The 24138-nt window shown below is 35.7% G+C and overlaps 1 protein-coding gene across 1 annotated transcript in view; it reads left to right on the forward strand.

Annotated features, from left to right (window-relative positions):
* me1 (malic enzyme 1, NADP(+)-dependent, cytosolic) overlaps positions 1-22172 on the forward strand; it is a 115194-nt gene extending 93022 nt beyond the window's left edge. The window contains exons 7-14 of the mRNA XM_066702412.1: positions 8936-9045; positions 10634-10731; positions 11577-11690; positions 14882-14987; positions 15298-15440; positions 18217-18390; positions 19840-19938; positions 20220-22172. Coding sequence (XP_066558509.1) covers positions 8936-9045; positions 10634-10731; positions 11577-11690; positions 14882-14987; positions 15298-15440; positions 18217-18390; positions 19840-19938; positions 20220-20387 — 1012 coding nt within the window. The 3' untranslated portion in view covers positions 20388-22172. The remainder of the gene's footprint in view (positions 1-8935; positions 9046-10633; positions 10732-11576; positions 11691-14881; positions 14988-15297; positions 15441-18216; positions 18391-19839; positions 19939-20219) is intronic.
* The last annotated feature ends 1966 nt before the right edge of the window (positions 22173-24138 follow it).

Here is a 24138-nt window from a genome sequence, read left to right on the forward strand (position 1 = left end):
TATAAGGACTGGAAGAGTTTCGGGAACTTGTAAAAAATGTATAAATAAAACAAAAGGAGGTACAGTAGTACAGTAAGAATGTGCGATCTGATTTATAGTCATTCATTCCGGTAAACTTTATGACTTGAATACTTTAGGGTTTGTTGCAATATTCGTTTTTTGAAAGGAGAGTCGCAACACATGGCTATCACCAACATCCTGGGAGGAACTTCTTTTTGCTCCACGCTCTGGTCTATGGTCACCAGCGCAAGCCAAGTGTGCTGAAACTGGATTTCTATAACCTCTGTGTGGACTGACTTGTAATGGGTGTTATTTAGTTATATTTTTAAAGTGCTGGCTTTCATCACACATGGATTTATTTACAGGCACAAGACACATTTCACAAAATGAAATGTATATGATTTTTGTGCTGTTGGCATAAAACATGATGTTGTAATAGTGGGGTGGCTTCAAAATGATCAAAATCAGCATTTTCACTCCCTGCCAAGGGCATGATGGGTAGAATGTAGATGATTATGGGTTTGTTTTTAAATTATGATTTTATAAAGTTCAATACATCTAAAATGAGTCTAAGAAAATTACTCAGTTTTTTGGTTTGTTTTTCAGTGTGCATTTATGCACTGAATGTAAAATTGAATTCGGTACCTGGAATTCTTATTTACATTAAATTGATTTACTGTCAGGGATCAGGAATCTGTCTCTGTTCATATGAACAGATACAACATGCATATACAAATACACCTATCTATAACCGTTGTGCTTGTCTGACATTTTTCCTCTTGCAGTATGTTGATGATGAACCTAAACGCACATCTAGGCTCAATACTTAATCTTTTAAGAGGAAAAACTGTTTTGAAATCTAATTTAAAAAAGATTTGCTGCTCTCCCCAGTCTCCTGACCTAAATCTCATTTGAAATGTTATAGGATAGGATGAAAATGAAATAATGCATCCTGATGAAATGTTTCCAGAGGTGTCATTATTTTACCCACCAGTGTATAAGTACATGTTCAATTACATTTAGAATGTGCTCAGACATTAAACGATTGCCTTTTGGAACATACCCAGTATTAAATGTATATTTGAGATGTACAGTGAAAAAACTATTTATGTGGGACAATCTGCTTATGTAGGCCATTAAAGCATATGGTATGTGATGTAAAGCTCTATATTGCAATGATTTTTGTATCTGTACTACAATATAATATAAGTTTTCTTCTTAGTGAATGAAGAAAGTCACTCCAGTGTATTCTACATTTTGAATTTAATGCCTGCATTTAGATTCCAGACCATGTCAATGAAAATATTTGTAAATCGTTTATTTACAAAACGCCAGAATACAGATTAGTTTAGCCTTAAAGGACCAAAATGCTAATAGCATACAGTAAACCTGATTGGAATTTACCAGTAGCAGTTTAAAAATGCTGAACAGAAGCCAGTGAATCCTACTACATATATTTGGCTACTGTTTACACAAGATCAACTTTTTTTGTAAACCAAGATGGATTTGTTTGCAAGTTCAGCAAGATGAAAGACGTCAGTCACCTTTTGACTTTTCTCCAGACAATGGTCTTGATTGTTTCAAATATAAAAAGGTCTTTATTGTGGAGCAGAATGACCAAAAACAAAACCCTTTTTAAAGACAGATGTGAATCATAAAGTAAAGAGGCAGGTGACAAATGGAAAAATACATATTGTATTTCTAGGACTAGCAGCAGAGATCAAATCTGCAGAATGACCTCCCCTGAGAGAGTCTAGTAAGTCTTGAATGAAATGGCTCTGGTATGGCACAACATGAAAGCAGCACCTAGACTCCAAGTAAGGGTTTAAAAAATAAGAATGTTTAAATTACATGAGATTTAAAATGAAGGATAAATATCAAAACAATAAACTAAAAAAAGTTAGAACAACATTATATTTCAGAATAAACTGTTCTAGGTAAATGCATTATTCCTACAACACTCTATATGCTATTTTGAAGGGCAAGACAGAGTAAAGTTGAAAACCATAATATAATGGAATGTTCAATTCTGCTTGAAAATGATTTAGATTAAGAAATACTTTGGATTTACTTTATGGTCACACTGGGCTGGAGATAGTCTTAAAATGCCTTTAGGGAAAACCCATCTAAAGGGCGAAGTATTTTTTTTCATTCTGTCACTGTCTCTGGCTGTAATGGCAGTCAAGTGCAAATTCCTCCAGACATCACAGCTGTGTTTGTACAAAAAGCATTCTGCTGTGACCTGGGGTATCAGAGTTGTCAGCTCTTTGGTATGCATGGTGAAAAGAAAAATGCTCTCATGCATTTTCGTGTTTTTGTTCAGGAGAGACAGGGAGACTTCCGAAATATTTTACAGAATAGTTCAGATTTCATTAAACTTCAGATGTGAACCATGTGTGATGTGGCTGGATGGTCAACTGGGAAATGGTATCGTAATGAAAAGGCATTGCTTTTTAAGATCTTCCTGTTCTGAAATCAGGTATATGGAACTGTCTGATTGTTTTACCACTTGTGAAATCTATTGTCTATTCATGTAGAGTCAAGAATGTTCCTTTCTTTTCATATTTTAATGTAAAAAGCTTGAAAAAAATAACTAAGCATTTTTGGGTTGAGGGTTTTGGGAACATTCTCATCATCTAGTCTTTTCTTTAATGATGCAATTATTTTTATTTTATTCATATAGTTTGTGAACATATATGTCATATTTTTCAAATTAAAATAACTTTTTTGTAATGTATTTAATATACACTGAGTGGCCACTGTATTACGTATATTAACCTAATAGCAAGTTGCTTCCCGTTTTGCCCTTAGAACAGCCTGATGTAATCAGGGCATGGAGTCAACAAGGTGACAAACCGTGCCACAGGGATGCTGGCCCATGTCGACTCCCATGCTTCCCATAGTTGTTGCAAATTGGCTACTCCGAATAGCTCATTCCATCTCATCCCACAAATTGTACGTCTCCCCTGTGCACCTCTTTCGTGAAGATAGACTAAATCTTGTACGTTTTGAGTCAAACCGTACGTTTCAGGGTTTGTTTTATGACTTTTAAGATGAGCAACTAAAGCAACTCATTTGTTTTTTAAAGGATCTCCAAAAAAAATATAGGTTTATGTTCAGCGCTCCATGTTACAGCTGTGAGACTAACATGTGTCAAGTATACTGCATTGCATTGTCAACTGCAATTTACCTTTTATAGCCATATATCATAGGCATGTAAGCTCTATCCATTTTTTTTCTTTTATTTGTGGAGCAGGGTTTACTTGCCTCCAATATTACAGCTTATATAAATTAATGTATTTGATATTGCAAATCGTATAGCGCTTGTTCGTAGTGCTGCCACCTATTGTGGTTTTCAGAAAACAGTTGTACTGCAGAAGAACGTGTCATACAGATGAATTCAAATTCTTCAAAGGAATGGATGACACCAGGGATTATTGTATTTTCTACAGATCAGTAGTGTTCTTCTGTTTGTACATTTTACCTGTGGCACACATCTATGACAAAAACCTGACAAATGTGGAGACCAGTTGCAGTGAAGCTTGCCCATATGGTTTATAAGAAACTACTAGCCTACAGTTTATATGAACTCCATCCATGAGCATCCCCAGCATTTTGTAGGGGGGGTGGCCGAAGACTGAGCACCATCAGTGTCTCGCATGTGCGCGGCAAAACCGAAGAGGTCATGCAGAAATAAATGCAATGATTTAATATATTCTATACTTTTTTGTACATTAAAAGAGGGGTTCGGTCAGTACCCCCGAACACCCCCCCCGGGACATGCCTGACCCCATTACACTTGCAATAAGTGTCACTGAGTCAGTTACCATAGTAATTATTCACATCTTCATGGCAAAAGGAACACTTGCTTAGAGCTATTAAATTCAGTCTCACTAGATTTATTATGCAATTTGTATGTTTGACCATGATTCACTAATACACCATTATATGTACCACAAGATATTTAGTTTAGGCGAATGTTGTAAGCAGTCAATATTATTTGTGAAAGTCTATCCATCTAATCTATCTATCTAATCTAACCCATAAACTGTAAATTTCTATTCATCACATGACTGGAATATCTAAGTAACATGTTTGTGATTTTAAGTTTACTCTCTAGAACTGGTTTGGTTAATAATTCCTCAATGTCATGGGAGAGCACTTCTCCTGTAGTTACTTATTGACATTGATGGTATTTAATTAGATGTTGATGTGCTCTTCAGGAAGTAATGGCAGTGCAATGTGCATATATATGTCATTTAAAAGCAAATTGTAGGAAATGTTGGATTGGTGGGAACAAGTAGTGTAATTTTAAATTATAGCTACTTAAACTATATTGTCTATTAAAGTTGATGTGTTGTTGCAAAATGTTTTATTATACATTTAGACTTCAATTTTAAACCACCACTAAAACTTGGTATATAGGAGCATTTCTAAAGTACTATTTACTGAAGCTAAAGAGTTACAAGGCCCACTGTCAAGAGACAATGGATACAAAGTTCTGAAGAGAATATGTGGAAATGGGGCACAATCGTCATGGAAGAGACATTCCAACACTTCCCAGATAATGTTGGATTGTCATTCGAGATTAATGCTGCGATTGTCTGACTGAAGAATGGAAGTGGACAAATAATTTTGTTCAATCAGTGGGGTGGAATAATATCGTCTCTGCTGTATTTGTCAGCACACAGAAAACCCAAAGCATTGTTTAGGGCTTTCAGAGTGTGTGGAGAATCCTTTGAATTGATTTATCAGAATCTGTTTTCCATTGCATCCTGCAGTTTGGAACTCAACACATGTATTTCCTGAGGCTAAATATTGCACTGACCTTCTACAGTTTAAGTGTCATATGTGAATGCAGCGCTAGATGATATATATTACAGTACAATGGCATTCCTCCAATCCAAGGATTCCCAGGGAATATATTGCTTAGAAATATGGCAGACTTATTTGTTAAGAAATATGTGTAGTCTAAGATTGTGGTTTACCTAAAGAAAATGTTTATGAACTGTTAGTCACACGTTTGAGAAACACCCTAAATTCATATAATAATTTAGTGGGGTGCTTGCTGTGAACCTTTAGCCACCTCAGGAGTGGTAGATCATCATGGAAGTGGTTTATACCATTTCTAAAACATGTCATTTTGGGGGAAGAAATGTATTAATATAACTGAAATACTTTGAAAATAATTATATTTGCATTTGATACACATAAGCACTGTTATATAGTCTCTATTATAACTTACAAAATTAGCATTTCTTTAGCATTCTTTAATGTATTGAATGACAGGAAGCGAACAGGTCTTTTAGTTCCCTTTCGGGCGAGGTGAAGAGATAGGAACATATCAGGCAAAGATTGGCTCGAGCCCTGATTGAATGCCTTCAGTCCCACTTTAACCACCGTGCATGACCCCAGCCCACTGCTCCACTGCCTTCCTTCACATGAGAGGGAATACTAAAGTGTTGCCATTAGTGTAATCAGCAGCTGCTGTTGATTCATAGTTCACCCTCTAGGATTTGGCAAAAAAGCATCTGTAATTATAATAGTGTAATGTTAGACAGATGTTTTTATAGCATCACAATGGTCCAGGATAATGCATAAATACCAAATCTGACTTATTTTGTGCTATAACTGAGTCTATTGTGGTGGTGCATTTGCTTGTTTAATGATCAGAATAAAAAGCAATGGTTCAGCAGTAGTCCATTGCACCATACTTCCCTTTCTCTGTTTGAAATGATTCAGCTATCCTTATGAAAGTTTATCTGCAAAAAACAGCACAACGATTTGGCATTTTTCTGATGTTTTTCCCATTGTTATATGATGTATTTATTTTGTATTATGATTTACCGTGCTTTACTACAATTGATTTCACATTACTTCCCTACACTTTACTGTGGTATTGCAATGGCATTATATAGTAAACTTTTATAAGAATAATGAACACCTTCCCCACTTGAGTTTTCAAAGATGTAAGAGAAGCCCTTGACCCCTGTAATACTCCAGGGTACTCTTTTATTTAGGTGTAGATACCCTCCGTTAGAAGTACTTTGGAGCACAGTCACCCACTGCTGCGCCAGTGTGATTAATACCTTTTGTAGTGGGGTTGAACTGTATAAAAAGTGCATCAGACTAGAGATGTAGCTTTTTCAGCACAGGAGATCCTTCAACCATTCACCAAAGATATAATAATAATAAAATATTCATGTTGGATTTCTCATTCCTGTTTTTAGTGAGCACCTCAAATGATTGCTCACTTTTACTATAAAGCTTAATGCTTATGTTCATAGTAGTCATAAACTTGTATTAGTATTTAATAGTACATTTGCTAGTCATTCGATTAAATGTGGTGATTGTTTTAACTTAAAGTAAAAGGTAGGTTTCTCAGTAATGAAGGTCAAAATTAGAAGTTCTGTAACTTTTTGTAAAATGTTATGTTTAGTTAATGGTTACCAAAAATTAAATATTGAATACTAAGTGTTTACAAATCTGTTGACGTGTAAAAATAAGATAAGCAACGTGAATAATGTAGATTTGAAAATCACAATATTTAAAAAAAATTATTTGTTAAAGTCCTGACGCTTCTATTTCCTAATTAAGCATTTTGATTTGAGCTCACATATATATATATATATATACACAATTAAAATGGTTCCCTCTTTGTCACACCAATATCAAGTTTGTCTGTGGTGTTCACTTTTACATAAAATAAGCTGTAGTGTGTAAGCACCCTCTGGAGGGAAAACCAGCTGAACAAACTCCTTTAACCAGGTCCAGTTCTCAGTCTCCCCAAGACAAGCAGAGATGCTGCGTCTAACAGAGGAATGTGGCTTTAATGACTGTTTCATTACAGGAATACTAGTGTTACAGTATATCTGTAGTGTACCAACTGTACAGCTCTTAATTAAACAAAGTACTGATAAATGCGATCGCTGTGAGGGGGAATTAAAGGCACTTATTTTGATTAGGTTTATCATGGATGGTGGCCTCAGAAAATAATCTTTCTTTTCATCCAGACTGAATGCCATGTACAATGTAGGGGGTGTATTTTGTGAGCTACTTCAAACAGCACTATTTAATTGGTGAGGTGTTGACAGATTCCAGCGTGAGTTTTTTTTTTTTTTTTTTGTATCCATGCAAGTTCTCAACAGAGATATTGCTGGCTCATTCAACTTCTCATCTAGGAAGGAAATCACCAACAAAATTTCAACTCCGAGGAATAGTAACCGCACGCTATAGATCTGGATGATAATGGCTTAACTTTCTGAAATGAAGATCTAATACAAGCAAATGTTTTGTCATTAAATCATTAAAATATCAAACCATAATATTCAACACTTGAAGTGTCACTATCTTTTTTTCTTTCTTTTTCTGTTTACATCAAAATGTACAAATAGAGAAATCATATTTCTACATTCTATTCTTCCTCCACGCACCTGTAATACAGGATTAACTTCTGTTTTTTGATTGTGTACATTTTGAGAGCAGTTTCATTTTTTTTTAATCAAAATGCACAGAAAAATAAAGAATAATTAAAAGGTTATAATGAAGCCACGATCAACATGGAAATCACAGGCATCCCACACCGTTTATTGACTAACCAAAAACAGGGTTGCATCAGTGGGTTGCAGTGATTCTTGTGAATATCTAGAATTATTTAACTCTGAAGTTTCACTCCTGTACAAAGCCTGATTATTGACTTATGTATTCTATTAATTTAAAATATTGAAAATCAGATGGTATCCGAAAAGAATTATCAGTGACAATTGCCATACGTTACCTACATTAACTGCCCTACCCCTTCCCTGCCTCATTAGCAGATGAGCTGCAATGCCACAAAGAAAACATCACTGCGCATCTTCTGCACCCACCTCACATGTTCACCTTTTCTGTGGTTCGGACCCCTTGGGAGCTGTCCACCTACTCCTTCCTCATCAGAGGCAAAACAACCGCGAGACTCAAAAACATCAATTGCCACTTCATTAAAACCTTTAATCGTTGGATGTCATGTTCTGTTGACTCATATGTTACCAGGAATGGATTGAATGTTTTCAGTCTGCATCGAACTGTAGTGGGCAGACATACTAAAGGGTTGTTCATTATATCTTACTTGGGCATCAGTTATATCTTTTCAGAGTTTAGTGGATCAGCCTGGAGAAATCTGTAAATAGTCTATCTGATTGAACCTGGTAAAGGCTGCAAACATACGCCTGCCACTCTATTCAAGGAGCGTCCTTAAATACCCTTAACATTTTGGGATACTGTATTTTGAGTTGCGTGCTGGCCTCTCCCACAGGCAAACGGCAGCTGTGGTTAGATGCTTCAAGGAACACAATTATTAGGCCACAGAATGATAATACTGTATTTGCACAAAAAAGTGTCCCCTGACTGAATGTTAATAACATTGAAGGTTTGAAAAAGGAAGCAATCTGAAGAGCAATTCTTCATTGATATTCCAAAACTCGGCAAAGTAAGTCAACCACTAGAAAGGATGTTTATATGAAGTGTTCAAGAAACATAAAAAAAATGAAATGCCTGCACCACAGCTCATTAAAAAGCTTATTTTACAATCCATCTTTGACCACAGTAAGAGAGGTAGATACTAAAGGATACCCTAGAAATATCAGCATTCACCAATAACTTCTCTCATTAATTTACTATTAAGCAGATATTGCACAGTTATATATGCTTGCTATTACAGTACTATATGAATACCTAATTAACTTTATTTTTTTATTTTTTACTCACTCAAAATCTTGAGTTCTAATTGGAAAAACATTGAATATGAATATGACATCCCCAGGCATACTATTCTGCAAAGGAGATTTGATCTTGTATGCCTAGAATTTTAACTTACTTTCTTTTTATGTTTTCTGATTTTAATGTGCAGTCAATCCAGCAGTGATTTAACCACAACTCTCTGTTCTCTATTCTGCAGGTACAGTATGAACTGCCTGATTCAGTTTGAGGACTTTGCCAATTCAAATGCCTTCCGCCTCCTCAGCAAGTACCGCAACACATACTGCACCTTTAACGATGACATACAAGGTACTTTGTGCAGTCTATGATAGTCATATCATATAAAGTCATACTTTCTCATGTACTGGATTTAAGCTGATTCAGTCCTTTCTATTGTCATAAAACCTTTAATCCTAAGGGCGCATATTGTATTTACAATCGTGTACCATTATGTTGTGTAGTCAAGCCTCAGTAGAATTGATTTACTCTAAAGCATTTTCATCAAGGGTTATATCAGTTCTTCAGATGGCCTAAAGTCAAAGACATTGCTAAAGCAGCAAAACAACAAAAAGGGAGCATAATCCATCAGGGTAACATGGTCTCAAAGACGGATGTACAGAAGTAAAACTGGAAATTTTCATGCTTTGTTTTGTACATCAAAGTTAAAAGCAGTTTTCAGTAAGGATCTGTTTCACTGGCAATTCAGTTTACTTCACCAAAATAAAGGGCAAACTTTTAATATCTTTTAAACATGTGTTAGTCCATTAAAAATTCTAGCCAAAGCCAGTCCCTAATGACGTCAGTGGCACAATGCCATCCAGTAACGTATGTCTGTATGCCATATAAAACAAACTAAAAAAATCTGTTCTCTGCAATGAACCAGTTTTTCAAACTGTAAATACAAATTACATTTTGCAGCAGAGGTTTGGAAATGTTATTCTAGCAGTTTATGATAAAAGTCCTCTAAAATCCATACCCAGGTGCTGTGTGAAATGAAATGTGAGGCTGTTTTATTAGTCACAGCGGTTCTGGTTAAACAAAACTGGTATTCTCTTTGACTTCCCTCCTGCTCAGAGAGCAAAATGGTAAGCTGTTGACTGGGAGTGGTGAAAGCTGAATTGAAGAGGACATTATAAATATTGCTGATGAAGAGTGCGTGTGTGTATACTATGCGGTGGTCATTTTTCTATTCTTCTGCTCTTTTTTTTTTATACATACAAATTTTCAACTCAGCATTTTTTATATTGCCATTTTTTTGTCTGTGATACTGGCATAGAATATAAAATCTGGATCTAAACAACGGGAACAACAATAAAAAATCCGGCCTTCACTGCTGCGGCAACATTTCGCGATGATTTGGCAATACGGTGTAAAAGATTCAACTTCAGTTCCTCTAGCATTATGTGATGTGTTTCTATAATTAAAACACAATGTATACTAATTTTCAATTTCTGCTGTATTAATGAGGTACCTTTTTATGATATGATAGTGTCTTAATTCTTCCTCCCTTTAACTTTACATCAATTTTTAATTGACAAACAGCCAATTCCTAACACAGGAAACAACCAATAAGAAAACCAGTTATTTAAGGTCAATGGAACATAGACGAGCTTCTGTTCATGTTTGTTATATTAGACCATAATGTCAGTTATGCAACAATCTTATACCAGCTATATTGTCTCTTACACACATGCATGGATAATTACGTATAAGTACTGTAGCAGGATGATTTGAAAAGGGTAAGTTAAACCAGATTGTACATGGATGTGTCTCACGAAACCTGTTTGCAATTACTAGCCTTTACTTTGTCTAAATATAGCTTTTCTAATACCTCTTATAATCATAAAACATATATATTTTTAAAAGTCTGTTTAATTGCCATCCTTTTGTCTTGTAGGAACTGCTGCTGTGGCTGTAGCTGGTCTTCTAGCAGCTCTTCGCATCACGAAGAACAAGCTGTCTGATCAAAAGATTTTATTCCAGGGAGCTGGTGAGGTAATTATCATCATCTGCAGGAAAGCAAAATGAAATTCAGATTTTACGGGTTACTACAAAAAATGTCACCTTTTCGATTTAATTCTATAGCAGCATGATTACACATAATTACAGAAGAAATACCACAAAACAATGGGCTCAATTCATGAGGCATGTATGCAGTTTTTACAGCTATTAAAAACAATGTTTGTCTCTTTACTTGTAAAAGCTAAAATAGCTATAAAACACAAATACAGTATTTAACTTGGATATCTGCATTATAATTATCTTATTAGATTTGACATTTGTTTTCCCAGTTTTGGTGGGTAATGATATATAAGAGTGAATTCACATTGAGCTAGAGCCAAAATTCATGATGCTTCTCTATTTAAAAATTGTGTGTATTTGTGTTTTGTTTTTTGGTAGCAAATCACATTCACTTATGTTTTGTTTGACTTACCTTTCATACATTATGGATATCTCAGGCATCAAAAATGAATTCCTGAATATATTACTTTCACATAATCAAAATGTCTTTTAGTCATAATTTGTGTGGAACTACTGGAATATACCATTCCTTACAAAATCAAAATAAAGGAAGTAATTAAACTAACAATGTGCATTTGAATTATAACTATAATTTAGTTTACTTTGTTGTATAGTAGCAATGTGAAATGTAACAGTCTTGGTTGATGGCCAAAAATAAATGCTTTCTGCAAGATGAAGGCAATTATGTTGATTTTTTAATTGGTTGATTTATTGGTTTATTTCAGATAATTACAAAAAACAAACAAACAAACAAAACACACTAACATCAGTTATATCTACTTGCTGATTTTGCTGTAACATCATAATCTGTTATTCAGGCTGCCATGGGTATCGCAGACCTAATCACTATGGCAATGGAGAAAGAAGGAATTCCCAAAGACCAGTGCCTTACAAAGATTTGGATGGTTGACTCAAAGGGCCTTATTGTCAAGGTAATAGTGTATCACCCAGTATAAAGACACACACTTCTGCCCTAACTACTTGAGCAGTTTACATTAATTTCATTCACTGAGCTCAATTCCTCTCCTTTCCTTTAGTTTTTGGGCATTTATTGTAGACTTTATTCTTTATTTTAGTTTCTTGCAAGTGTTTTATTATGGTATAATTATGCAGACAGTTCAGATACATAACACTATTTAAAAAAATGATTGCTTGAGACATATTGTGAAGTATAACATATCATCCAGGACTACTACATTTTATGTGTTTTATGTGAGAGCCTTCACACTCCACGCCGGCTGTATTTTCCACTTATAAATCACATTGACTGCTCTATTAAAAAATGCCATCTCACGCAAGATTAAACCGACACATGAATCGTGGAACAGATTCTCTTTATATGTGCTACATACCAGAAAATGTCCACTTTCAATCAAATGATTGTTTAAAAATCAAAGTTACACAGTTAAGGGAAAAAAAAGCTTAATTTAACTTGACTACTGTGTTCATGAAGATTCAATATTCCAAACAGGTCACATTTTCATGAATAATATTATCATGATGTGCTTGGTATACAATTACTCATACTCAGACACAAAATAATGAGTAGAGAATGGAACAATATTGTGGCCTTTAAGCTCACTGAGTAAATCAAAATAAGCTGGTAGACAAGCTTAAAGCATAAAGCTAGCTGGCCTGGTGGTGGCCAGTGATGAATGGTTGATTCTTGCTCGTTCAAGAGCCCCATAACAATATTGACGTGGGCCGCTCAGATGTATTAGAAAATAACAGATACAGGAATGGGCAGGAAAGGGGCTGGGTCAGCATGCCTTTTGAGCTCATGTTACCATGATGTGTTATGCTTCTTTTTTGTTGTTTTTCTGCTTTTCTTTGATTTTAAGAATTTAGGCCCTTAAGAATTGATATAAAAACAATGCTTTTGAGTAAATCTATTCTACTGAGTGATTGGGAAGCATGACTTCCCAGCCTAAAACCTGAGCATAACGGTACAATGTGAAATATTTGTAATCTTTGACTTAGCAAACAAAATCTTTTTCATCGTGCACTATTTAATGAAGTAGCAACAATCAATAATGAAATTACATGCATTTATGTTTCGACGTTGATGCATCGGGGTGTTGATTGCTGGTCCAAATCAAGACTTCAATTCAGCCAACAATTGCAAATTAAAAACACAGTACTTGATGTCAGGGTTAGATTAGAGAGAAAGTAAAGCGAGTGTTTCTTTCTTCTAAGCAGCCATATATTTCCCAAGGAAGAAAGACGATGGGTGTATGTATGAGTATGTTCTGCTATAATTCTATTGACGTTCTCTTCCCTCCTGTCTAAAGGATTGCTACAGCAAGGTTTTCTGTTTATGTATTTCTCAATAATTAATGTGTAAAATGTAGCTCTTACTTGAATTACACAAATCAAAGGTGAATAATATTATCAATACATGTATGTTAGAGTATTTGTAAGTACTGCACATTGGGTAATATACATATAGATTTTATTTTAAGTTTTAAAAACATTAACCTTGTCAATATTGCCATCTGCTGGTGGCGATATACTATAGTCTAATTATATATTGTCTCCCACATTATAATTGCAAGACTCAGTTGATGGTGATTGGCTTCTCAGAAGTTATGTTTTACATGAAACTAAGCTGTAATGCTTCAATAACAAAAGACTGTTATTTTTCCAGAGGATCTGTTCCTACTCCGGGTTTTCAATTTCAGTTAGCTTTCATATTGAGAATTTTAGATAACTGGATATCCCTGAGAACTTTGTGTTGTGACTATAAATCAATTGCAGGTCTACACAAGTGTCAGACGTTCTCCTTTTCTCCTCATCTGTTTACCAAACACATCTGCTAAAGAACTTAATCAATACTCCCTGACAACAGTTATTCCATTACTGCACAAAGCTGACATACCCCTGAAACACACACCTGAAGATACTGTTTAGTGTAATTTATAGAACGCTGTAAGGTTAGATGGTGCTTTGTGACATTTACACTTTTCTTTATGGATTAGGCTTAAAAAAAATATCACTCAAACACAAATGTGTTTACAGTGGAAAGGACTGGAGAAATGTAATCCTTCACCACAAAATCAGGCATAAGTGTGTACAATACAAGGTCTATTGATAGGACTGCCCACTTTCAACATTTTACCTATACATCTGAAATTATCATTGATAATCCATGTTCAGTCACTCAGTTCTGATGATCTAATAAAGAATAACATATTTAATAATTGCATTACGTTAGAAATGACCCCCTTTAAAGCATAACACACATGATACCTAAAATCATAGTTCCTCTTCCAGATTGTTTCTAAAACATAACAACTAATGGGGAATGTCAAAAGCCAGTATTTGTAGTCTTTCAAGATTTCAGAATGTTGTCATAACTGGGGAATAAACGGCGAAGAAGGAGTTACCTTTTCTCTTCCAATGACAAAGAATATTGTTTACTTGCACAAGCAATCAGTCATTCAGAAAATTGATAAAATCAGCAATCTACATCATCACTTTGATTCCAGTGCAATCCAACATTTGCAACACTTGAATTATCCCAATTGCTTGTCCTGGTTTGTAGGATAATGCACAGTAATGTATGTAACCATGTGTTATTTTTGGAACTGAATGACTTTGCAAGGTAAATAGTAATTTGTCTTCTGTATAACAAGGGTCTTTTAAAATAAATACCGTCCAAACACTCTTAAAAAAAAAAATTATAATCATAATTATTGCTTGTCAATATTAATGCATATCATGTTTAGTCCAAACTGAAGTGAAAACATTCTACTCCATACACAAACAACCAAGGGAGAGCTGACATACTCAGTTGTGTTTCAGAAATATATGAAGGGTGGCTGTACAAACATTTCACAGAAGCATTCACTTTTAATAGTTTCTTGTTGTTTTTATTTGAGTCGAGTGATCACTGCATGTTGTGGGATTGTTTACTTGCACAACCAATCAGCATCAGGAAACCCTAAACTGAAAAGTTGAGGAAATATATTCCCTGGGGGAGTATCCTTGACTAATTCTGACTTTTACTACACTTTTCAATTATCAATAATATGGGATTTATTCTCAACATTCATCTAAAAGAAATTGTTTTTTTTTTGTTTGTTTGTTCATGAAATATAAATTGTATTTATTTATTTTGAAGGGAAGAGACAGTTTGACTGAAGAAAAGCTTAGATTTGCTCAAAATCACCCTGAAATGAAGAACCTAGAGCAAATCATCAAAAAAATCAAGCCAACTGCAATAATAGGTACAAGTATTTAAATGCATTGTTTATTTTTTTTATGTTTTACTTATTATAGCCTTAAAATATGTAACTTGTGTATTTAACAACTGTAGTTGATACTGCTAGGTCTATAATAGCATAATGTGACCGTTTAGGATAAGTTCAATTGCAGGCTTGTCTTTGCTTTGCCTTCAAAAGGGCAAATCAAGTTTGTACAGATCCACTTCTATATTTAAAGCAAGTTATAACTCCTTTATAACTGTAGTCTAAATGTTAAACAATGTAGAACACAGTGTACTATTGTTGTTCATTGTATGTTTGCTCATTCCTTCAGGTGTTGCTGCAATACCAGGAGCTTTTACAGAGAGAATTATAAAAGACATGGCATCATTCAATGAGCGTCCCATCATTTTTGCTCTGAGTAATCCAACCAGCAAGGCTGAGTGCACGGCTGAGCAATGTTATCGCCTGACTGAGGTACCGAGTCTACTGATGTGACACTCTTGGGCATAACCCACCTAAATGCAGTGCAGTTGAGAATTTAAGTTGTGACTGAACAGAGAAGCTGAATCATTTAGGAGGCTCAAAAAAATGTTTTTATAATATAGTTTCTGCTACAAATAAATATGATTTAGACAAACTCTGAATTACAACAAATGGGATTAAAAATGCAGTGTTCTTCACAGTTATATATAATGTATATTTCATTTTGTACATTTTCTGATAAATCAAGTGCTATCTTTTCAGAATCAGTTAGTGATGAGAGAAAATCTGTATAATTTGATCAATTCAAAGTGACATTTCCCTGAATATATAATTAAGTTTACGTGCTTTAAGATAAGGCTCTGTTCGGAATCTCATAGATCTTGTACATTTTATCCTAAAAGATGTGTGTACTGATGAGACAACCATGAATTATATATATATATATATATATATATATATATATATATATATATATATATATATATAGTGAGGGGAAAAAGTATTTGATCCCCTCCTGATTTTGTACGTTTGCCCACTGACAAAGAAATGATCAGTCTATAATTTTAATGGTAGGTGTATTTTAACAGTGAGAGACAGAATAACAACAACAAAATCCAGAAAAACACATTTCAAAAAAGTTATAAATTGATTTGCATGTTAATGAGGGAAATAAGTATTTGATCCCCTATCAATCAGCAATATTTCTGGCTCCCAGGTGTCTTTTATACAGATAACGAGCTGAGATTAGGAGCACTCTCTTAAAGGGAGTGCTCCTAATCTCAGCTCGTTACATGTATAAAAGACACCTGTCCACAGAAGCAATCAATCAATCCGATTCCAAACTCTCCACCATGGCCAAGACCAAAGAGCTGTCCAAGGATGTCAGGGACAAGATTGTAGACCTACACAAGGCTGGAATGGGCTACAAGACCATCACCAAGCAGCTTGGTGAGAAGGTGACAACAGTTGGTGCGATTATTCACAAATGGAAGAAACACAAAATAACTGTCAGTCTCCCTCGGTCTGGGGCTCCATGCAAGATCTCACCTCGTGGAGTTTCAATGATCATGAGAACGGTGAGGAATCAGCCCAGAACTACACGGGAGGACCTTGTTAATGATCTCAAGGCAGCTGGTACCATAGTCACCAAGAAAACAATTGGTAACACACTACGCCGTGAAGGACTGAAATCCTGCAGCGGCCGCAAGGTTCCCCTGCTCAAGAAAGCACATGTACAGGCCCATCTGAAGTTTGCCAACATCTGAATGATTCAGAGGAGAACTGGGTGAAAGTGTTGTGGTCAGATGAGACCAAAATCAAGCTCTTTGGCATCAACTCAACTCGCTGTGTTTGGAGGAGGAGGAATGACCTCAAGAACACCATCCCCACCGTCAAACATGGAGGTGGAAACATTATGCTTTGGGAGTGTTTTTCTGCTAAGGGGACAGGACAACTGTACCGCATCAAAGGGACGATGGACGAGGCCATGTACCGTCAAATCTTGGGTGAGAACCTCCTTCCCTCAGCCAGGGCATTGAAAATGGGTCGTGGATGGGTATTCCAGCATGACAATGACCCAAAACACACAGCCAAGGCAACAAAGGAGTGGCTCAAGAAGAAGCACATTAAGGTCCTGGAGTGGCCTAGCCAGTCTCCAGACCTTAATCCCATAGAAAATCTGTGGAGGGAGCTGAAGGTTCGAGTTGCCAAACGTCAGCCTCGAAACCTTAATGACTTGGAGAGGATCTGCAAAGAGGAGTGGGACAAAATCCCTCCTGAGATGTGTGCAAACCTGGTGGCCAACTACAAGAAACGTCTGATCTCTTTGATTGCCAGCAAGGGTTTTGCCACCAAGTACTCGAAGGGGTCAAATACTTATTTCCCTCATTAACATGCAAATGAATTTATAACTTTTTTGAAATGCTTTTATTTTTTATTTTTTTGTTGTTATTCTGTCTCTCACTGTTAAAATACACCTACCATTAAAATTATAGACTGATCATTTCTTTGTCAGTGGGCAAACGTATAAAATCAGCAGGGGATCAAATACTTTTTTCCCCCACTGTATATATACACACACATATATTATAGTCATATGTGCATTAGTAATGCAACACACAGAGATGGATCAGAATAAAGCATTACCATAAACATACATACAACATGCATAAATGTGTACATTTATGCATGTTATGTCTGTTTATGGTATGGTACACCATACTTTCATTGGAAATGTATATGTATAAATAATAAGAATATATATTTTAAATATATAGGTCTTTACTGGCATTGGCTATTTGGTGTGTGTTTTATAAATGTATTGCTCACTAACATACCCTCTGCAACTGCTAGTGAACAGATGTGCCTACTGCTCACCGTGCCCCCGACTCAGAGGACACATCTCTCTCTCTGTCTGTGCACAGAGAAAGGCTTTTTACATCTTTGCTGGCAGAGTTAACATCACTAAATGTCTCCTGTACCTTTTCATGGGAATCTATTTGTTCTGTAAACCACATACCAGTTAAAAATCAGTTGAAGTCAATCCATAGGTTTGAATCAAAACCTAAAGATAATATAAAACATTCACAAGAAACCAAGCATATTAAGCTGTGTTAAAAGGTTACCAATAAAGCGAATTCACAAAGTAAAATCCTGCAAAATATTTGCTGATGGCTGCATTGTTGAAAATCTGAATGTATATAATCTGCTTTGTTTCATCAAGTGGTTTTTGACATGTATAAATCTTCTATTGTATATCATTCTGCAGGGTCAGGGGATATTTGCCAGTGGAAGTCCTTTTGACCCTGTTACTCTGTCAGATGGCCGTCGGTTGTATCCAGGCCAAGGAAACAATGCCTATGTCTTCCCTGGAGTTGCCCTCGGTGTGATTGCATGTGGAGTCCGACATATAACCGATGAGCTCTTCCTCACCACTGCTGAGGTAATGACCTGTTTCTCGGCACAATGCTTCAAATCTACATGAATAAAGCTCTAATTAACTGCTGTTCATATACATTTTCTAAATTATTATTATTATTTTTATTTCTTGACAGACACCCTTATCCTGGGCAACTTACAAAATATAAGCGCAATACAAAGTGCAAGTACAAATTGTTCTCGTAACTTTAATATTCCTTTGATGCTCCTTTGGTTCCAATACAGATTATAAATTAAAAAACAACATATAGATTTTTGTGCTATGGATTTTCTTGGAACTGATGCATAAAAAGTTCCAAGATGTTGTAAATCAAACATGCAATTACACTGGAGAGATTTACAACGTGTTATTAAAGACAGAATTGTTATTGTACGTCTGAAGAATGTAATTTTCCACGTGACCATTCCAATTATCCTTGAACTGAACAGGTAGAACTAATGGACTCACTTGTCATCTTGAGAACAGAATAAATGGAAACTTAATTTAAATGTAAGAGTTTAAAATGCATAGCCCACTGTGTGTACACATAAGACAATGATTATCTTTCATAATTCTTTCTGTTTGTCTGTGTTTATGTAATTAGTATGTTTTGGTTGATTAAAACCAGAAATGCATCTTTCCAGCTGTATTTAAAACATTGTAATATCCGCAGAAATGGAAACAGAACTTGCTTAACTCATCATTTTTTTGACCAGATGAAAGATATCATTGAATAAAAACTTACTACTACTATTTATGATGTATTATATTGCACAACTGGTCATTATATATATCCTGCCTAGCATACTTCCTATCATCAAATGGATGCAAAGTAAAATGTCAGTAAAATGTGCCACAGAAAAGCATTTAAAAACTCCCACTGTTTTATATGGTGGATACAGTGACAGAACAAATATCCCTGCACTTTTGATTTCAACTCAGCACTTGAATTTCAGGTAGTTATATAATGCTATCACAAGCTTGACAAAATAAGGGTGTCTTCAGTATTGCAGTAATGCAGTGATGTTCTCGGAAAGATTGATGGTAGTTATGGGGCACAAACTAATGTATTTGTAAGACCATGTGAAAACCACCATTAAGCTACTGTGCATTCTTTGTAAAACAGTACTGAAGTCAAAATTAATTCACCATGCATCTTTGAATGCTCACTGTTCTCATGTCTGGGGTACAAATTGAACAAAAATTTCCCTGAAAGCCAAGGCTTTTATAATTTACAATGAATCGATAAGACATTCCTAAACTCTATGCAAATAAGACATATCACTCATATGATGCACCTGCATTTGATCCCAAATAATTGCATACTTAGACATTGATTATGGCACAATTACTCTTTTAACAAAAAATATATGGACCTACAGACATTTCAGAAAAGCACTGCCATTGTGCACTACATGTTGCCCTCTCTAAGAACTTTTGCCAACGTATATTTTGTTTTCTTGCTTCAATTAGACCATAGCTAGACTAGTCAAGGATGAAGACTTGGCTCAAGGACGCTTGTTTCCTCCGCTGGACAACATCAGGGATGTTTCTTTCAAGCTGGCAGTGAAGGTAATGAATTTAAATCTGACATTTTTAAATGTGGTTTTAGTGCCTAAAACCATTATTATAGTCTTGTTAACACAGCAGCAACCCATTTTAAGGCCTCTCAGTTAGGGCTTTCCTCAATTATAACTGGATCCTAATACCCATGATATGTTCCCCTTATAAGAGGCTCAGTCTCACAATTGTTAAAAAAGCACAAATAAAAGATCTAATCATTATAATAGGATAATAATCGTGTTACCTGGATTTAAACAATGTTCTCAACAATTTTATTTTTTTATCCACAGATAGTAGAATATGCTTATAAAAACAACCTGGCTACCGTCAACCCAGAACCCGAAAATAAAGAAGATCTTGTGCGCTCACACATGTTCAGTAATGACTATGACCAGTTTGCCGTTGACTCCTATTCTTGGCCTAAGGAAGCCATGGCAATACAGTCTGTTAAACTTTAGGAGTGTCTCATCAAATGGGAGTTCTGTAATAATCATTGGGCAACATGACATTGAATATCACAATCAGATCACTGAAATAGCTTGTACTTTTGTGTTTTAGATGCATTATAGTAAACTAAAATTTGGATGAATTACATTTCATATTAACATGTTCAACATATTACATTTGCAAATGGAATTTAAAGTATTTCTTAGGATAAATGTAATCAAGAAAGGGCCAGATTCCCATTTTTATTTGTGCTCATTACCTGAACTAAAATTGTCAAATCACTTGTCATTTAGACAGTTTTGTTTCATGTGTTGCAGTTGTACAAACTTGGAACCAGAAGGAAGATAAACACTTAAATTTGTTTACATCATGATTTTGTCAAAAACATATTTTGGGGGGTTTCAAGAATAAAATACAATTATTATAAAAAAAGCCAATGAAAATGTGATGTCAAAGAACATAAGCAAGCTTGCTGAATTATTTTTATTTGCATACATATTTTTGCTTCTCTCCTCAATAGCCTGATGTTTTGTTTTTTTAACTCAAAGGGCAAAACTCTACGCATTCAAATGCAGCTTTTTTGCATAATCCAGCATTTTCTTTCTCCGTTGCTGTCGATATATGTGATGACTGTAAATCCACGGTAGATTTAACTTTGTGTAACTGCTGAGAGGGTTCAGAAGTTCATTTTGAGTTGTTTAAATAAAGTGAGCCGTGGTCTTGTATCCACTGAACAACCAGGGCAATGCAAAGCTCTCCTCCCTCCAAAGTACTGAGCAGGACTGGAGTTGATCGTTCAGTTGTTTTTCTGCTGCCTGTCCAAAGAAAAGGGAAAGAATGAGGCAGAGATGCATACAGATCGATTTTGACCTGAAATGGGAATTACAAAAAAATGAAATTATGCATTCTAATTAGATTTAATATCTTAAAGATCAAAATTACTTCTTGAAAAGAATCAAAGTTATGTAGTGTTTGCGTGTGATATAATTGTAATGTGTGTGTGTTTTTTCAGTTTTTAATCTTTTGTGGAGCTTATATATAAGTATATACTCAATAACTCAACAGAATCGATTTAACACTCTCTATTGAAAGTGCTGTGCATGCATGAATGTTTCATTGTAAAACTGTAACACTTTTCAAAACAAACCTTAAGTTCGTGGGAAAATGGAAATCATACCTCGGGTTGATCGCTTATAGTACAGTAGCCTACACACATTTACTATCTGGAAACGTTATATTTATACATTTAAAACATAAAACTAACCTTTATATATAAGGGTTCTTTATTCTATTATTTAATGTTAACACACACACACAAAAACACTTACTACTTCAAATTTCCACTTCCAAAGTCGGTGACATATTGATTTCTAAATAGTAAAGTACTGTAGCTAGTTGGAGGAAGGACGTTTTCTGTGTGTCCTGCTGTGATTATAGCCCCATCTGCTGGGCTGGGGGAGTATCTGGTGTTAGTTCTTGCTGACGTTGAAAAGACTTTTTTTTAAGAAAATTTAGAAAAGCCTAGATTTCCTAGATCAACTTATTTTGATGAACGGTCAATAAACAGACCTCCACTTTTGAAACTACAGGCCTGTGTTCTATTTCTGTGTGTTCTTTTTACATGTTATTAATTCCATTGATGTGTCTCCAGTGTTAATGTTATGTTTGAGATGTGGAGGGATGCGGTCAGTCTAAAATGTAATTTGTTTTCTCCGTCACAGTAAATATATTATTTTTATTTTTCAATTTCAAGCCAAATTCAGTTGTCTGTAATAAAATGATTATGGTATGCTCTATACAGGGATCTGATGGCATGTTGTTCTTTATAATTTGCAAGCAATTTAACATCAGTCATTTGCAATATACTGCAGAAACGGAATTACAAAAAATAACTCATAATTGGTTAGAGGAGTTGTATATCTTCAACAACATAAAAGTATGCATTTGTATTTTAAACCTGTTTTATAAAGGTTTCCGATTGACGAATAAAGCAGAGATTTAAGGAGCTCTCATTGTGACGTCTTGCTGCAAGCAATACGACTGTAGTATTGAAGAGATTAGTTGTATTAAAAAAACAAGAACATTACAAATACAAGCACTTATTTGAACACCTACAACTTGAAACTTTCAATAGAGATAGTCCCTATAGTATAGATTTTTAGTTTAAATGTATTATATGTATCCTATTTTTTCTGCTGGGTTCCTTCATGGAAAAGTAAAGAACTTAATCATAAAGCAATATAAGCAAATGAATTAAAGAGTAATTACTTTATATTTAAATTACAATTATCGAAACATGGTTTTGGAAACAACGGCAGAACAAAATGCACACAAAAAAGTTAATACAATGAATATAATGTGAATAAGTAGTCATGACATTTGTACATATAAAGACTGGTGGATAAAGACTGTCAGATCCATATTTTCCCCCCATATATTTATTTTTAGTTTGTATTTCACAGTACATTTACCACGGGCTACATCCTATTGAGTGTCACTTTGCCAGATGCCCATCACATTTTGAAAGTAAAACTTGATAATGTCTTCTCTAACACATGCACTTATATCTACTGATCCCAGGAAGGCACATGAAGGTAAAAAAAAACATCTCAGGAAACTAGTATCTCATACACACAATTTAATTGTCTTGCGAGAACATGCAAGATCTAGGAGACCAGCGAGAGTTGCGTGTGACATTACATTTGTAGAATTCCCCAAGCTGACTTTTGAATATGGTTATTGAATCATATTATATTCAGTAGAATCTATACACTGCTCAAAAAAATTGAGGGAACACGTAATCATCACAGTATAACACCAAGTCAATTAAACTTCAGGGATCAATCTGTCCAGTTAGGAAGCCTAAGCGATTGTGAATCAGTGTCACCTGTTTTGGTGCAAATGAAAGTGACAACAGGTGCACTGGAGAGGCAACAGCAAGACAACCCCCAAAAAGGGAATGGTTTTGCAGGTGGTGGCCACAGACAATAGCTCTTTCCTTATCCTTCCTGACTGATTCTTCTCTAGTTTTGCATTTTTCTAGTGTCCTTGTCACTACTGGTAGCATGAGGCGGTACCTGCAGCCCATTCAGGTTGCACAGGTAGTCCAGCTCCTCCAGGATGGCACAACCATACGTGCCGTCGCAAGAAGGTTTGCTGTGTCTCCCAGTACAGTCTCAAGAGCATGGAGGAGATACCAAGAGATGGGCCGTTACATGAGGAGAGCTGGACAGGGCCGTAGAAGGGCATCAACCCAGCAGCAGGACCGGTATCTGCTCCTTTGTGCGAGGAGGAACAGGAGGAGCACCGCCAGAGCCCTACAAAATGACCTCCAGTGGGCTACCAGTGGGCATGTTTCTGACCAAACTGTCAGAAACAGACTCCATGAGGGTGGCATGAGGGCCCTACGTCCTCTGGTGGGACCTGTGCTCACAACCCAGCACCGTGCAGCTTGATTGGCATTCGCCAGAGAACACCAGAATTGGCAGGTCTGCCATTGGTGCCCCATTCTCTTCACAGACGAGAGCAGGTTCACACTGAGCATATGTGACAGACGTGAAAGAGTCTGGATACGCCGTGGTGAACGTTATGCTGCCTGCAACATCATCCAGCATGAACGGTTTGGCGGTGGGTCAGTGATGGTCTGGGGAGACATATCCTTGGAGGGTCGCACAGACCTCCACGTGCTAACCAACGGTACCCTGACTGCTGTTAGGTACCGGGATGAAATCCTCAGACCCATCGTCAGACCTTATGCTGGTG

The sequence above is a fragment of the Amia ocellicauda genome, chromosome 1 (genome assembly GCF_036373705.1).
Source record: "Amia ocellicauda isolate fAmiCal2 chromosome 1, fAmiCal2.hap1, whole genome shotgun sequence".
NCBI classification, from domain to species: Eukaryota; Metazoa; Chordata; class Actinopteri; order Amiiformes; family Amiidae; genus Amia; species Amia ocellicauda.